General features: G+C 45.3%; 1 protein-coding gene across 3 annotated transcripts in view; it reads right to left on the bottom strand.

Moving 5' to 3' along the window:
- The window catches only part of LOC112235296 (feline leukemia virus subgroup C receptor-related protein 2), a 53,590-nt gene that overhangs the window by 26,182 nt on the left and 9,978 nt on the right, over nucleotides 1–17,430 (bottom strand). For all 3 annotated transcript variants that reach the window (XM_042321387.1, XM_042321388.1, XM_042321389.1), the window contains exons 3-4: nucleotides 10,825–10,965; nucleotides 4,293–4,360 (exon numbers count right to left, since the gene is read on the bottom strand). In XM_042321387.1, coding sequence (XP_042177321.1) covers nucleotides 4,293–4,360; nucleotides 10,825–10,965 — 209 coding nt within the window. The remainder of the gene's footprint in view (nucleotides 1–4,292; nucleotides 4,361–10,824; nucleotides 10,966–17,430) is intronic.

Here is a 17,430-nt window from a genome sequence, read left to right as displayed (position 1 = left end):
TAATCAGGGACCTAGACAACCAGGTGAGGGAGTTCCTTAATAATCAGGGACCTAGACAACCAGGTGAGGGGAGTTCCTTAATAATCAGGGACCTAGACAACCAGGTGAGGGAGTTCCTTAATAATCAGGGACCTAGACAACCAGGTGAGGGAGTTCCTTAATAATCAGGGACCTAGACAACCAGGTGAGGGGAGTTCCTTAATAATCAGGGACCTAGACAACCAGGTGAGGGAGTTCCTTAATAATCAGGGACCTAGACAACCAGGTGAGGGGAGTTCCTTAATAATCAGGGACCTAGACAACCAGGTGAGGGAGTTCCTTAATAATCAGGGACCTAGACAACCAGGTGTGGGGAGTTCCTTAATAATCAGGGACCTAGACAACCAGGTGAGGGGAGTTCCTTAATAATCATGGACCTAGACAAACAGGTGAGGGGAGTTCCTTAATAATCAGGGACCTAGACAACCAGGTGAGGGGAGTTCCTTAATAATCAGGGACCTAGACAACCAGGTGAGGGAGTTCCTTAATAATCAGGGACCTAGACAACCAGGTGAGGGGAGTTCCTTAATAATCAGGGACCTAGACAACCAGGTGAGGGGAGTTCCTTAATAATCAGGGACCTAGACAACCAGGTGAGGGAGTTCCTTAATAATCAGGGACCTAGACAACCAGGTGAGGGGAGTTCCTTAATAATCAGGGACCTAGACAACCAGGTGAGGGAGTTCCTTAATAATCAGGGACCTAGACAACCAGGTGAGGGAGTTCCTTAATAATCAGGGACCTAGACAACCAGGTGAGGGGAGTTCCTTAATAATCAGGGACCTAGACAACCAGGTGAGGGGAGTTCCTTAATAATCAGGGAACTAGACAACCAGGTGAGGGTCGTGACAACCCTCTCTCCCCACATACTGCCACCTAGTGACAACAGGGCTGTGCTGGGTAAGGGGTGAACAACAGGGCTGTGCTGGGTAAGGGGTGAACAACAGGGCTGTGCTGGGTAAGGGGTGAACAACAGGGCTGCGCTGGGTAAGGGGTGAACAACAGGGCTGCGCTGGGTAAGGGGTGAACAACAGGGCTGTGCTGGGTAAGGGGTGAACAACAGGGCTGTGCTGGGTAAGAGTCTTGGTTCAAATGACTTACAGTAATGTCTTTTAACCTTTTACTATACTTGTAGAATAATGTCTCCATCGTTAACCTAATAATACAGTCATGTTCCAGTGGTCACAGGAAGAGGATCAGGACTTCCAGGGTACGGTAACGAGGGAAGGACAATAACGTCTGGAGTGGGGTCTACTGTAAATGTTCCTAATGTAGCTCCTGCTTCAATGTGGGTCTGTATATCCCCACATACAGGAAGAGGATCAGGACTTATAGGGTAGTAATCGAGACTAGTCAAAATAACTTTGTAGTCTCTACTTATCGTTCACCATATTACTGTAGGCTACTTGGCATAACGCCTCTATTGTTACTGAAATGATTCTTGTTCCAGTATTTCAATGGCGTCTTTGACTGTAGTGTTTCAGTGCCCACAGGCTGCATTAAAGAGCAGAGCGATCGGGACACGCTATAGGGTACTGCAGAAGAGGGAAGGACAACAATGCGTCTACTGTGATCTAAATGAGACATGCTCCAACTGTAGTTCCAGTGTTTTCAATGAATAGTACCAGTGTTCCCATACTGCAGTGTAGAGTCAAACAGGGTCAAAACCTAGTACCAGTGTCCCCATACTGCACTGTAGAGTCAAACAGGGTCAGAACCTAGTACCAGTGTTCCCATACTGCACTGTAGCGCCAAACAGGGTCAGAACCTAGTACCAGTGTCCCCATACTGCACTGTAGAGCCAAACAGGGTCAGAACCTAGTACCAGTGTCCCCATACTGCACTGTAGCGCCAAACAGGGTCAGAACCTAGTACCAGTGTCCCCATACTGCACTGTAGAGCCAAACAGGGTCATAACCTAGTACCAGTGTTCCCATACTGCACTGTAGAGTCAAACAGGGTCAGAACCTAGTACCAGTGTCCCCATACTGCACTGTAGAGTCAAACAGGGTCAGAACCTAGTACCAGTGTTCCCATACTGCACTGTAGCGCCAAACAGGGTCAGAACCTAGTACCAGTGTCCCCATACTGCACTGTAGAGCCAAACAGGGTCAGAACCTAGTACCAGTGTCCCCATACTGCACTGTAGAGTCAAACAGGGTCAGAACCTAGTACCAGTGTCCCCATACTGCACTGTAGAGCCAAACAGGGTCAGAACCTAGTACCAGTGTCCCCATACTGCACTGTAGAGTCAAACAGGGTCAGAACCTAGTACCAGTGTCCCCATACTGCACTGTAGCGCCAAACAGGGTCAGAACCTAGTACCAGTGTCCCCATACTGCACTGTAGCGCCAAACAGGGTCAGAACCTAGTACCAGTGTCCCCATACTGCACTGTAGAGCCAAACAGGGTCATAACCTAGTACCAGTGTTCCCATACTGCACTGTAGAGTCAAACAGGGTCAGAACCTAGTACCAGTGTCCCCATACTGCACTGTAGAGTCAAACAGGGTCAGAACCTAGTACCAGTGTCCCCATACTGCACTGTAGAGTCAAACAGGGTCAGAACCTAGTACCAGTGTTCCCATACTGCACTGTAGAGCCAAACAGGGTCATAACCTAGTACCAGTGTTCCCATACTGAACTGTAGCGCCAACAGGGTCAGAACTTAATTGTATATATACACACACACACACCACAGGAGGCTGGTGGCACCTTAACGGGGGAGGATGGGCTCATGGAATCATAAAAAATACAAAGATGATGTTTCAAGGTGTTTCATGTCATTGCATACTTACAGGGTAGTGTACAGGGTAGTGTACAGGGTAGTGTACAGGGTAGTGTAGGACTTACAGGGTAGTGTAGGACTTACAGGGTAGTGTAGGACTTACAGGGTAGTGTACAGGGGTGTACAGGGTAGTGTACAGGGTAGTGTAGGACTAGTGTACAGGGTAGTGTACAGGGTAGTGTACAGGGTAGTGTAGGACTTACAGGGTAGTGTAGGACTTACAGGGTAGTGTAGGACTTACAGGGTAGTGTAGGACTTACAGGGTAGTGACTTACAGGGTAGTGCAGGACTTACAGGGTAGTGGACTTACAGGGTAGTGTAGGACTTACAGGGTAGTGTACAGGGTAGTGTAGGACTTACAGGGGTAGTGTACAGGGTAGTGTACAGGGTAGTGTACAGGGTAGTGTAGGACTTACAGGGTAGTGTACAGGGTAGTGTAGGACTTACAGGGTAGTGTACAGGGTAGTGTACAGGGTAGTGTAGGACTTACAGGGTAGTGTACAGGGTAGTGTACAGGGTAGTGTAGGACTTACAGGGTAGTGTACAGGGTAGTGTACAGGGTAGTGTAGGACTTACAGGGTAGTGTACAGGGTAGTGTAGGACTTACAGGGTAGTGTACAGGGTAGTGTACAGGGTAGTGTAGGACTTACAGGGTAGTGTACAGGGTAGTGTACAGGGTAGTGTAGGACTTACAGGGTAGTGTACAGGGTAGTGTAGGACTTACAGGGTAGTGTACAGGGTAGTGCAGGACTTACAGGGTAGTGTAGGACTTACAGGGTAGTGTACAGGGTAGTGTACAGGGTAGTGTAGGACTTACAGGGTAGTGTAGGACTTACAGGGTAGTGTAGGTACTTACAGGGTAGTGTAGCACTTACAGGGTAGTGTACAGGGTAGTGTAGGACTTACAGGGTAGTGTAGCACTTACAGGGTAGTGTAGGACTTACAGGGTAGTGTAGCACTTACAGGGTAGTGTAGCACTTACAGGGTAGTGGACTTACAGGGTAGTGTACAGGGTAGTGTACAGGGTAGTGTAGGACTTACAGGGTAGTGTAGGACTTACAGGGTAGTGTAGCACTTACAGGGTAGTGTAGGACTTACAGGGTAGTGTAGCACTTACAGGGTAGTGTACAGGGTAGTGTAGGACTTACAGGGTAGTGTAGCACTTACAGGGTAGTGTAGGACTTACAGGGTAGTGTAGGACTTACAGGGTAGTGTAGAGGGTAGTGTAGGACTTACAGGGTAGTGTACAGGGTAGTGTAGGACTTACAGGGTAGTGTAGACTTACAGGGTAGTGTAAGACTTACAGGGTAGTGTACAGGGTAGTGTAGGACTTACAGGGTAGTGTAGGACTTACAGGGTAGTGTAGGACTTACAGGGTAGTGTAGAGGGTAGTGTAGGACTTACAGGGTAGTGTAGAGGGTAGTGTAGCACTTACAGGGTAGTGTAGAGGGTAATGTAGCACTTACAGGGTAATGCTCGATGATCATGCGGTTCAGTAGTGTGCCAACAGCATAGAAACAGCCCACGTTCAATCCTGTGGGAGAGAGACAGTGAGATACAGCCAATAGGGACTCGGCACACTCAGAGAGCAGCCAATAGGGGTTGATGTTAGAGGTAGGTCGCCCGTCCGTGGTCGATACAGTATTAACAGAGGCAAAGGGGGTCAGTGAGTCAGGAGAGAGAGACGTAGTGGTTAGGGTTGGTACGGTGATCGTATTACCACCAAGCCAGCAGTCACGAGTCATGACAGTAGTCAAATTCCACGTGACCATTTAGTCACATAACTAGGCTTCTCCAAGCTCTGATGCTGCTGATGGTCATTAGTAGCCTACTAAACTTGCTAAATGCCTGGTACTCACTCTATTGTCCCTCTAATCACTCTGACATCAATGTAAATGTAATGGAAAATCTAATCAAACACTTCATGAGAGCCCATGAGCTCACAACATTTCTATAGGCTATGCAATTGCGTGAGAAAACAGAGTGATGGCCTCTATTAAAAAGAGGAGCATCCCATTAGCTTTCTATAGGCTAGGCCTACTATATTTATTTCTCAACTTTCCTAATAGTAAGCACATTGCTTCTCTTTACAACAGGAGTATAGTCTACCTGGCTGGCATGCAAATGAACCAGGGGAAAAGTGTCCTCCGTTCGCTATTTAAGTGCAGAGATTACACGTATTTTCCCCCCATGTCCCTGTTTCAGACAGGTGCATGAAAACAGTCCATTCTAAATCCAAAACTAATGTCACACATTATTTAGTATATGGAAAAAGACCAGATTAAACCAAGAATAGTCTGATGGGTGACAATATTAGCCTATCACTTGTGAATGACGCCCAGCACAAGTCAAGAAACAATGCCTTTTTTTTGGGGGTGATTTTTTTAATAATCATATTCACACACCTCTCATGTTGCCTAGCGCATCGGCCTCTATGTTTTGATAAGGTTTGTATCACAACTAAGGGTCAAATAACTTCTTAAAATGAAGCGCATTAATCCGCTTTACCAGGGGTGTAGAGCCTAACTCGACCTGTGTCTTTGTTAACCTCTCAACACAGAATAGCTGCATGTGCAAAACACTCCCTCAAATCGTTTGGAGAAAATATCCTATTTTATTCAGCTTTGTTCGATTGTATTCTTCATACTATTAGATAATATAAAATCACGCCGCTGAATTCTAAGCTAATCGTGTCTGTTAAATGAACTAGCGTAGCCCACAGGCATACGGCCTAGGCAGATCAGGACAACTGGATTACATTTTCATGTCTCTTTAGACCTTAATGGATTTATTGTGAAGGTGTTTTATTTACATGGTTTTATTAGACTTTAAAAAAAAATATGTAGTTGTTCCAAAGGTCTGCATCAGTGGCTTGTAGGCTGTGTGTGGAAGTCAGGAGATACTAAAATGGGTTGGATGTTAATTAAATAGGTCCTCCTATATACTCAAAAAATATAGCATCTGAGAAGCTTCTTGCTACTGCCTCACATCCCTCTTTGTGTGGCCATAATGCACGCCTTTTGCAGGCCTTCTCCCTGAGTGCTGCCTGCTCTGAAGCACCTCCCACTCACACGGCTCTGCATCAGGTGATCGGGTCTTTCTCACAGGCTACAAGTGAAGACAGACACATCGGGGACGCATCCTTATCCAATTCCGAGGCGCATATTGAAGATATTGGAAGAACTGTCCACATTTACTTTTCGTCAGCCAACTAAGATGAGTAGACCTAACAGCAAAAACACTAGCCTCTGTCAATCTACTATCCCCCATAGTACAAAAGTTGACCTATTCTATTCTGTGAGAGAAATAAATATTCCAAACATAGTCAGGGACAGTTGTGGGATGTGATAGATCAGACATTAATACAAGCACTAACATCCCCCCCCAAAAAAATTTACGCAATGAAGCTAACGCAACAGATGCTTCTACACCTGCATTGCTTGCTGTTTGGGGTTTTAGGCTGGGTTTCTGTACAGCACTTTGTGACATCAGCTGATGTAAGAAGGGCTTTATAAATACATTTTATTAATTGATTGAGATCAGAACGTTTACCAACATTTTTTTGATAAACTATTAGGCTATTTTCTTCACATTTATAAGCGCAGCAATGCTCACACGGCAGCAGGCTATAACTGCAAATGTTCCTTCAGCAGGAAAACACCATTATCTAAAGTGACCACAAATTAGATTATGCGTTTAGCTTTTATTATAAAAAAAGGTGCATTTTAAAATGGTGAAAATTGTGAAACTCACGCGCTGTAAATTACCATGAGGACACAGCCTCACACACAGTGTAGAGAGAGACACAGCCTCACACACAGTGTAGAGAGAGACACAGCCTCACACACAGTGTAGAGAGAGAGACAGCCTCACACATAGAGAGAGAGACAGCCTCACACACAGTGTAGAGAGAGACACAGCCTCACACACACACAGTGTAGAGAGAGACACAGCCTCACACACAGTGTAGAGAGACACAGCCTCACACACAGTGTAGAGAGAGAGACACAGCCTCACACACAGTGTAGAGAGAGACACAGCCTCACACACAGTGTAGAGAGAGAGACACAGCCTCACACACAGTGTAGAGAGAGACAGCCTCACACACACACAGTGTAGAGAGAGACAGCCTCACACACACACAGTGTAGAGAGAGACAGCCTCACACACACACAGTGTAGAGAGAGACAGCCTCACACACACACAGTGTAGAGAGAGACAGCCTCACACACACACAGTGTAGAGAGAGAGACAGCCTCACACACACACAGTGTAGAGAGAGAGACAGCCTCACACACACACAGTGTAGAGAGAGAGACAGCCTCACACACACACAGTGTAGAGAGAGACACAGCCTCACACACACACAGTGTAGAGAGAGACACAGCCTCACACACACACAGTGTAGAGAGAGACACAGCCTCACACACACACAGTGTAGAGAGACACAGCCTCACACACACACAGTGTAGAGAGACACAGCCTCACACACACACAGTGTAGAGACACAGCCTCACACACACACAGTGTAGAGAGACACAGCCTCACACACACACAGTGTAGAGAGAGACACAGCCTCACACACACACAGTGTAGAGAGACACAGCCTCACACACACAGTGTAGAGAGAGACACAGCCTCACACACAGTGTAGAGAGAGAGACACAGCCTCACACACAGTGTAGAGAGAGAGACACAGCCTCACACACAGTGTAGAGAGAGACACAGCCTCACACACAGTGTAGAGAGAGAGACAGCCTCACACACAGTGTAGAGAGAGAGACACAGCCTCACACACAGTGTAGAGAGAGAGACACAGCCTCACACACAGTGTAGAGAGAGACACAGCCTCACACACAGTGTAGAGAGAGACACAGCCTCACACACAGTGTAGAGAGACACAGCCTCACACACAGTGTAGAGAGAGACACAGTGTAGAGAGACACAGCCTCACACACAGTGTAGAGAGAGACACAGCCTCACACACAGTGTAGAGAGACACAGCCTCACACACAGTGTAGAGAGAGACAGCCTCACACACAGTGTAGAGAGAGACAGCCTCACACACAGTGTAGAGAGAGACAGCCTCACACACAGTGTAGAGAGAGAGACAGCCTCACACACAGTGTAGAGAGAGACACAGCCTCACACACACACACAGTGTAGAGAGAGAGACAGCCTCACACACAGTGTAGAGAGAGACACAGCCTCACACACAGTGTAGAGAGAGACAGCCTCACACACAGTGTAGAGAGAGACAGCCTCACACACAGTGTAGAGAGAGACACAGCCTCACACAGTGTAGAGAGACACAGCCTCACACACAGTGTAGAGAGAGACACAGCCTCACACACAGTGTAGAGAGAGACACAGCCTCACACACAGTGTAGAGAGAGACACAGCCTCACACACAGTGTAGAGAGAGAGACACAGCCTCACACACACACACAGTGTAGAGAGAGAGACAGCCTCACACACAGTGTAGAGAGAGACACAGCCTCACACACAGTGTAGAGAGAGACACAGCCTCACACACAGTGTAGAGAGACACAGCCTCACACACAGTGTAGAGAGAGACACAGCCTCACACAGTGTAGAGAGACACAGCCTCACACACAGTGTAGAGAGAGACACAGCCACACACACAGTGTAGAGAGAGAGACACAGCCTCACACACACACACAGTGTAGAGAGAGAGACAGCCTCACACACACACAGTGTAGAGAGAGAGACACAGCCTCACACACACACACAGTGTAGAGAGAGACACAGCCTCACACAGTGTAGAGAGAGACACAGCCTCACACACAGTGTAGAGAGAGAGACACAGCCACACACACAGTGTAGAGAGAGAGACACAGCCTCACACACATTGTAGAGAGAGACACAGCCTCACACACAGTGTAGAGAGAGACAGCCTCACACACAGTGTAGAGAGAGACAGCCTCACACACACCATGGCCTTAGCAGTTTAGTTGAATGTCCTAGTACACCATTATCCACCTGGCCCAGATAATGACCCTATCCCATGTCAGAGAGGTCAAGAGAGGAGACCGAACCAAGCTGATACTATTCCCTATATAGTGCACTACTACAGAGCAGAGCACTATTCCCTATATAGTGCACTACTACAGAGCAGAGCCCTATTCCCTAAATAGTGCACTACTACAGAGCAGAGCCCTATTCCCTATATAGTGCACTACTACAGAGCAGAGCCCTATTCCCTATATAGTGCACTACTACAGAGCAGAGCCCTATTCCCTATATAGTGCACTACTACAGAGCAGAGCCCTATTCCCTATATAGTGCACTACTACAGAGCAGAGCCCTATTCCCTATATAGTGCACTACTACAGAGCAGAGCCCTATTCCCTATATAGTACACTACTTTAGACCAGAGCCCTATACCACCGTATTCCCTATATAGTGCACTACTACAGACCAAAGTACATTTAGCCTGTTAATAATTGAATTATCAATAAATGTTTAACCTTTCGGGGTCAAAAACGTTTAACATCGGAGGGTTAAACAGGCAATAAGCCTGACATGCATTCATGAGACTGTGATTAGATCAAAATAATGAAAGGAGCATGAGAGCATAACACTTCCTCTGTTTGGGTTAACAGCCAATGGCGTCCGTTTGGGTTAACAGCCAATGGCGTCCGTTTGGGTTAACAGCCAATGGCGTCCGTTTGGGTTAACAGCCAATGGCGTCCGTTTGGGTTAACAGCCAATGGCGTCCGTTTGGGTTAACAGCCAATGGCGTCCGTTTGGCCGTTTGGGTAACAGCCAATGGCGTCCGTTTGGGTTAACAGCCAATGGCGTCCGTTTGGGTTAACAGCCAATGGCGTCCGTTTGGGTTAACAGCCAATGGCGTCCGTTTGGGTTAACAGCCAATGGCGTCCGTTTGGGTTAACAGCCAATGGCGTCCGTTTGGGTTAACAGCCAATGGCGTCCGTTTGGGTTAACAGCCAATGGCGTCCGTTTGGGTTAACAGCCAATGGCGTCCGTTTGGGTTAACAGCCAATGGCGTCCGTTTGGGTTAACAGCCAATGGCGTCCGTTTGGGGGAACAGCCAATGGCGTCCGTTTGGGGAACAGCCAATGGCGTCCGTTTGGGGGAACAGCCAATGGCGTCCGTTTGGGGAACAGCCAATGGCGTCCGTTTGGGGAACAGCCAATGGCGTCCGTTTGGGGGAACAGCCAATGGCGTCCGTTTGGGGGAACAGCCAATGGCGTCCGTTTGGGGAACAGCCAATGGCGTCCGTTTGGGGGAACAGCCAATGGCGTCCGTTTGGGGGAACAGCCAATGGCGTCCGTTTGGGGGAACAGCCAATGGCGTCCGTTTGGGGGAACAGCCAATGGCGTCCATTTGGGGGAACAGCCAATGGCGTCCTAGCCAGCGCAGAGTCCTTTCCCATAGGATAATACATTAACGGTGTACCTGTGATGCAGGGGGAGAAATATGGGGTGTGTCGGATACTAAAATCGGAAACTTGGAGAGGCAAGTTCCCAATTAGGGAATAACCACTAGAATGGCCTTCCTAGTAGGGGAAAACCCGGGCCAGAATGATGATACACCAGATGGTGGCGTTTCATCACTGACCTTTCACCTTTCGGACATAAAGAGAGTAACAAACATGTAGCTAGGTTAACCCATATAATCAAGTGGAGAGTAGGAGTTCCTGAGTACCATCCGAACGCACCAATAACCTCCTGACAACTAAGACTCAACTGGTTGTCTAGTGTGGTAGATCAGACCGACATTGATGATCATTATCAGACTTTTATAACCTACCACGCTTCCTCCTGACTCAAGAATAACCTCCTTCCCTTGTAATAGAATGGCGGGTCACCAGGTATTGAAGACACCCCCCAAAAATACCTGGTTCAGCCCAGTACGGCTTGGCTCAGCTCAGTTTGGAATGGTTTGTCTTGGCTCGGCTTCAGTAGTGTGGTAGAATAGTTACAACAGTGATTACCAGGGAGGTGTACTAACCGTATGTGAGGATGAGGAGGAGGAAGGGTTTGTTTCGGAGCAGCCTGAGGATGGAGGCTGTGTAGGAGTACTGTTCAGGAGGGATGCAGCGAGCTGTCGCCTGAGCCTGGGTGGGAGGGAGCTCCGGACGCTCCTGGAATACTGAAGAGAGAGGGAGGGAGATCGAGAGATGGAAGGGGGATCGAGAGAGATGGAAGGGGGATCGAGAGAGATGGAAGGGGATCGAGAGAGATGGAGAGAGGGAGGGGGATGGAGAGATGGAAGGGGGATGGAGAGATGGAGAGAGATGGAGAGAGATGGAGAGAGATGGAGAGAGATGGAGAGAGATGGAAGGGGGATGGAGAGATGGTGAGAGAGAGGGGGCGAGCGAGGATGGAGAGATGGAAGGGGGATGAGAGATGGAAAGAGGAAAGGGAGATGGAGAGAGATATCAGTAACATACCATCAAAAGAGTGTAGCGCGACATTTAAGAATGAATCAGAGTAGGTTATGCAGAGATTATTCCTTCATCTCAGTTTCATATTCACTACCATTCAAAAGTTGTGTCACTCAGAAATGTCCTTGTTTTTGAAAGAAAAGCACATTTTTTGTTTATTAAAATAACATCAAATTAATCAGAAATACATTGTTAATGTTGTAAATGACTATTGTAGCTGGAAACGGCTGATTTTTAATAGAATATCTACATAGGTGTACAGAGGCCCATTATCAGCAACCATCACTCCTGTGTTCCAATGGCACGTTGTGTTAGCTAATCCAAGTTTATCATTTGAAAAAGGCTAATTGATCTTTAGACTAGTTGAGTATCTGGAGCATCAGCATTTGTGGGTTCAATTACAGGCTCAAAATGGTCAGAAACAAATAACCTTCTTCTGAAACTCGTCAGTCTATTCTTGTTCTGAGAAATGAAGGCTCTTCCATCCGAGAAATTGCCAAGAAACTTAAGATCTCGTACAACGCTATGTACTACTCCCTTCATGGAACAGCGCAAACTGGCTCTAACCAGAATAGAAAGAGGAGTGGGAGGCCCCGGTGCACAACTGAGCAAGAGGACAAGTACATTTCAGTGTCTAGTTTAAGGAGCAGACGCCTCACAAGTCCTCAATTGGCAGCTTCATTAAATAGTACCCACAAAACACCAGTCTCAACGTCAACAGTGAAGAGGCGACTCCAGGATGCTGGCCTTCTAGGCAGAGTTACAAAGAAAAAGCCATATCTCAGACTGGCCAATAAAAAGAAAACATTAAGATGGGCAAAAGAACACAAGACACTGGACAGAGGAAATACACTGAATTTCTGATCAATTTGATGTAATTTTAAATGGGGAATTTTTATGTAGCTTTTCTTTTAAAAAACAAGGACATTTAAGGAACCATCTGGAACAGTAGTGTATATGAAACTGAGATTAAGGAACCATCTGGAACAGTAGTGTAGGCCTTAAAGAATAAACAGATTATTCTTTCATCTCAGTGTGTCCTGGTGTCCTTGGTAACGCACTGTGGCAGGGAATTGTCCAATCTCATTTCTAAATTAATTACTGTACTCCTCCCGATAAACACACACAGATAAACAAAGCTAAGAAATGCCCTTCATCCATGTATAGAGAGAATATAGGCCTAGAGACTATTGTAAGAACATGCAAATATTGGAAGGTGTTTTAACAGGCTACGCCTCAAGTCTTGTAATTGGGGGATCTCTCAACTCAAAACAGGATACGCATCCATCAGAATTCAACAGGTGACATTCCTTTGGGTCTGAGAAATGTTTTTGTCATCTAGCTGAAAGCCTAAAAGCCTGTGGACAGGAGTGGTGAGCTGTACTTGCTTGATCTATGACCTGCTTCCAGCTGCCATTCTCCTGAGAGAGCAGATGTCTTTGTGTGCAGAATACTTTGTTATTATCTCTAAACTACTACCTGGGGTGTCTTGACCAGCAGGAGTGTCCTGTTCTAAGCTATAGTTTTCAGTTTTTGCAGGATTGCACTCTTTGCTAAGTACTGTCAACTACAATGTGCTCACTGAACTGGCACCCTCAGCTACAGTACACTCAGAGCCAAGACCTTAGCCATATTTCAGATTCTTCAAAGTAGCAACCCTTCGCTTTGACAGCTTTGCACACTTGGCAGTCTCTCAGCCAGCTTCACCTGGAATGCTTTTCCAACAGTCTTGAAGGAGTTCCCACATATGCTGAGGACTTGTTGGCTGCTTTTCCTTCATTCTGCATTCCAACTCATCACAAGTTGGTTGAGGTCGGGTGATTGTAGAGGCCAGGTCATCTGATGCAGCACTCTCCTTCTTGGTCAAATAGCCCTTACAAAGCCTGGAGGTGTGTTGGATCATTGTCCTGTTGAATAAGAAATGATAGTGGGACTAAGCACAAACCAGATGGGATGGCGTCTCGCTGCAGAATGCGGTGATAACAATGCTGGTTAAGTTGTGCCTTGAATTCTAAATAAATCCCAGTGTCACCAGCAAAGCACCCCCACACCTCCTCCTCCAAGCTTCACAGTGGGAACCACACATGCAGAGATCATCCGTTCACCTACTCTGCGTCACAAAGACATGGCAGTTGGAACCCAAAATCTCAAATTTGGACTCGGACCAAAAGGACAAATTTCCACCGGTCTAATGTCCGTTGCTCGTGTTTCTTGTCCCAAGCAAGTCTCTTCTTCTTATTGATGTCCTTTAGTAGCGGTTCCTTTGCAGCAATTTGACCATGAAGGCCTAATTCTATCAGTCTCCTCTGAACAGTTGATGTTGAGATGTGTCTGTTACTTGAACTCTGTGACGCATTTATTTGGGCTGTAATTTCTGAGGCTGGTAACTCTAATGAACTTATCCTCTGCAGCAGAGGTAACTCTGGGTCTTCCTTTCCTGTGGCGGTCCTCATGAGAGCCAGTTTCATCATAGCGCTTGATGGTTTTTGTGACTGCACTTGAAGAAACTTTCAAAGTTCTTGACATTTTCCGTATTGACTGACCTTCATGTCTTAAAGTAATGATGGACTGTCGTTTCTCTTTTCTCATTTGAGCTGTTCTTGACATAATATGGACATGGTCTTTTACTAAATAAGGCCATCCTCTGTATACCAACCATACCTTGTCACAACACAACTGATTGGCTCAAATACACTAAGAAGGAAAGAAATTAAACAAATTCACATTTAACAAGGCACAACTGTTAATTGAAATGCATTCCAGGTGAATAACTCATGAAGCTGGTTGAGAAAAATGCCAAAAGTGTACAAAGCTGTCATCAAGGCAAAGGGTGGCTACTTTGAAGAATCTCAAATGTAAAATATATTTTTATTTGTTTAACACTTTTTTGGTTACTACATGATTCCATATGTGTGTTTTTTCATAGATTTGATGTCTTCACTATTATTCTACAATGTAGAAAATAGTAAAAATGAAGACAAACCCTGGAATGAGTAGGTGTCCTAATTTTTGACTGGTACTGTATTTCAGTTACATGTCAACCGACAATTGCACCGTGAAAAAAAATGTCCGTCACGTTTGAGTGTTTGAAAAGTGTTTGAAAAATCGCAATATCTGACCAAAACAAATTGCAATTCGATATTTTGTCTGAACCAAGCAGCCCTACTTCAGAATCCTTTCCAAACCTCAAATACACAAGTTGTATATTTCCTGCATTGCAGGAAAGTTCTCCTGCAACAGGGTGATCAAATTAAGATCCTACATCTGTAGGTAGAGCAAAACAAGAATGACACAAGGGCAGAAGAGCCTTAATTAGGCTGCACTAACCAGATACCTGTAGGTTTAACCTACCTACAGTACTACTAGAGAATGGTGTTAACCTACCTACAGTACTACTAGAGAATGGTGTTAACCTACCTACAGTACTACTAGAGAATGGTGTTAACCTACCTACAGTACTAATAGAGAATGGTGTTAACCTACCTACAGTACTACTAGAGAATGGTGTTAACCTACCTACAGTACTACTAGAGAATGGTGTTAACCTACCTACAGTACTAATAGAGAATGGTGTTAACCTACCTACAGTACTAATAGAGAATGGTGTTAACCTACCTACAGTACTAATAGAGAATGTCATTACAAATATCCTTTTGTTTTTCACAATGAGCATAACCACAACTCCCCACCAGCAAAAAAGACAATGGTGTTTTTATCCGTTGTGTTTCGCTCTACAACTCGTGACCGGGCCCTCTGATCGGGTGACTTGTATGTCACACCCTGATGACACGGCTCCCTGCGGCCACTCCTACACGTGTCAGCAATAAATCAGTTAAACCAGCCTGTTTCAGTGCTGAAACAGTTCCTCCTTGGCCATTGGCAAAAATATCTGCTTTGCGTGTCTGTGCCTGTTATGAGAAACAAAACATAGGGTATGGGATAAACAGAAAGCAGGGGTGACACAGAAATACAGACAAAGAGAGAGTGGAGAGAGAGAGAGACAAAGAGAGAGTGGAGAGAGAGAGAGACAGAGAGTGGAGAGAGAGAGAGACAGAGAGTGGAGAGAGAGAGACAGAGACAAAGAGAGAGTGGAGACAAAGAGAGTGGAGAGAGAGTGGAGAGAGAGACAAAGAGAGAGACAAAGAGAGAGTGGAGAGAGAGACAGAGAGAGAGTGGAGAGAGAGAGACAAAGAGAGAGTGGAGAGAGAGAGACAAAGAGAGAGTGGAGAGAGAGACAGACACAGACAGAGACGAAGACGAAGAGAGAGAGAGAGAGAGAGAGAGAGAGAGAGAGAGAGAGGAGGGTCTTTGTGCTGACACATTTCCTGTCTGTAGGAACAGGTCACTTCCTACAGAACGCAGCCCTTCTCCCACTCAGAGCGCTCCTCTAACTTTTTAAAGTCAGAAAGCACACTTAGTAAAAATCGATGTGTTGTCCAAAACTGTATTGAGGCGTTTACTGTTTATAGAATGATAAAACAAAGTACCTAAACAAGTACCTCTTTTCAGCATGTTCTCACAATGACATACATCAGACATTCTACAATCTCCTCTGGAGGGAAAGTTCTGGAATTATAAAGTCTACTAATTCTCTCTTTGTCAATGTTTCGTATGTTCATAGTAAAAGCCTGAGCGTCCTAAATTACATCCCAAGTGGACAGGTGTACCTATGCTCCAACACACACACACACACACACACACACACACACACTTTACATACCTGATATACAGGCCAGACGCTTCAGAAGGGGAGGTATGAGCAAGAAAAAGGAACAACAACAACAGCCTGAATAATTTGATATGTCGTTTAGAAGACGCATTCATCCAAAGAGACTAACATGCAAACATTTAATAACATAATTGAATAACCCAAAATTCACTTCAGGTCACACAGAACATAAATCACTCACAGGCTAAACAGAACAGAAATCACTCACAGGCTAAACAGAACAGAAATCACTCACAGGCTAAACAGAACAGAAATCACTCACAGGCTAAACAGAACAGAAATCACTCACAGGCTAAACATTACTTCCTCATCAGCTCAAAGTGACACACTAAACCTCCATCACGTTGCACACACTGAACATGTAATATATATATAAATGCAGGTTGTGCAGTGCTTTCAGAAAGTCTCCACACCCCTAAACTTTAACCCACGTTGTGTGGTGTTACAGCCTGAATTTAAAAATGGATTCAATTGAGACTTTTGTGTGTCACTGGCCTCACACATTACCCCCATAATGTCAAAATGGAATTATGTTTTTAGAAAATTGTACAGATTCATTTTTTTTTTAAATGTAATGTCTTGAGTCAATATGTATTTAACCCTTTGGTTATGGTAAACTTAAACAAGTTCAGGACTATGCATAAGGTTGGACTCACTCTGTACGAAATAATAATGTTTAACATGATTTATGAATGACTACCTCATCTCTGTACACCCACACATACAGATAATTGGAAGATCCCTCAGTCAAGCAGTGAATTTCGAAAAAAAAAAAAACAGATTCAACCACAAAGACAAGGGACGTTACCATCGCAAAGAAGGGCACCTATTGGTAGATGGATAAAATGTTGTTTTTTAAAGCAGACATTGAATATCCCTTTGATCATAGTGACGTTATTCATTACACTGCGGATGGTGTATCAATACACCCAGTCACTACAATCATACAGGCCTCCTTCCTAGAGCTGTGGCGGTCATTACATTTTGTCAGCCGGTGATTGTCATGCAAATAACTGACGGTCTCACGGTAGTTAACCGTTAATTAACATAAACACATTTAGCATCTCCTGGCTTCCACGTTTTGTCCACAAGCCACTGTTGCGGACCATCTATATTTATAGATGCAGAAATCGCTCTGTAATTTCCTGGTGTCTAAAATTCTAATAGTTCGACCTAAGTTCAGTTTATGTGACATTACAAATATATAAATAAATAAAATCATTCAAAATAGGCTGCTAAAGCATGACTTAAACGGCATCTGTCGCACCAAAAAACTTTTCCGTTAATGTCTCCAGTCATAATAAGTGTAGTAGAATTGCATGAAATGTGTTTATAAAAAGGCCCAGATTTTTCCAGCGCAAAGAAAGGCTAAATCGGATACGTTTATAGACTTGGCTACTTGAGGGGCGGCAGGATAGCCTAGTGGTTAGAGTGGAGGGGC

The sequence above is a fragment of the Oncorhynchus tshawytscha genome, linkage group LG05, assembly GCF_018296145.1.
Source record: "Oncorhynchus tshawytscha isolate Ot180627B linkage group LG05, Otsh_v2.0, whole genome shotgun sequence".
Lineage (NCBI taxonomy): Eukaryota > Metazoa > Chordata > Actinopteri > Salmoniformes > Salmonidae > Oncorhynchus > Oncorhynchus tshawytscha.
This window is presented reverse-complemented; position numbering and strand designations above follow the sequence as displayed.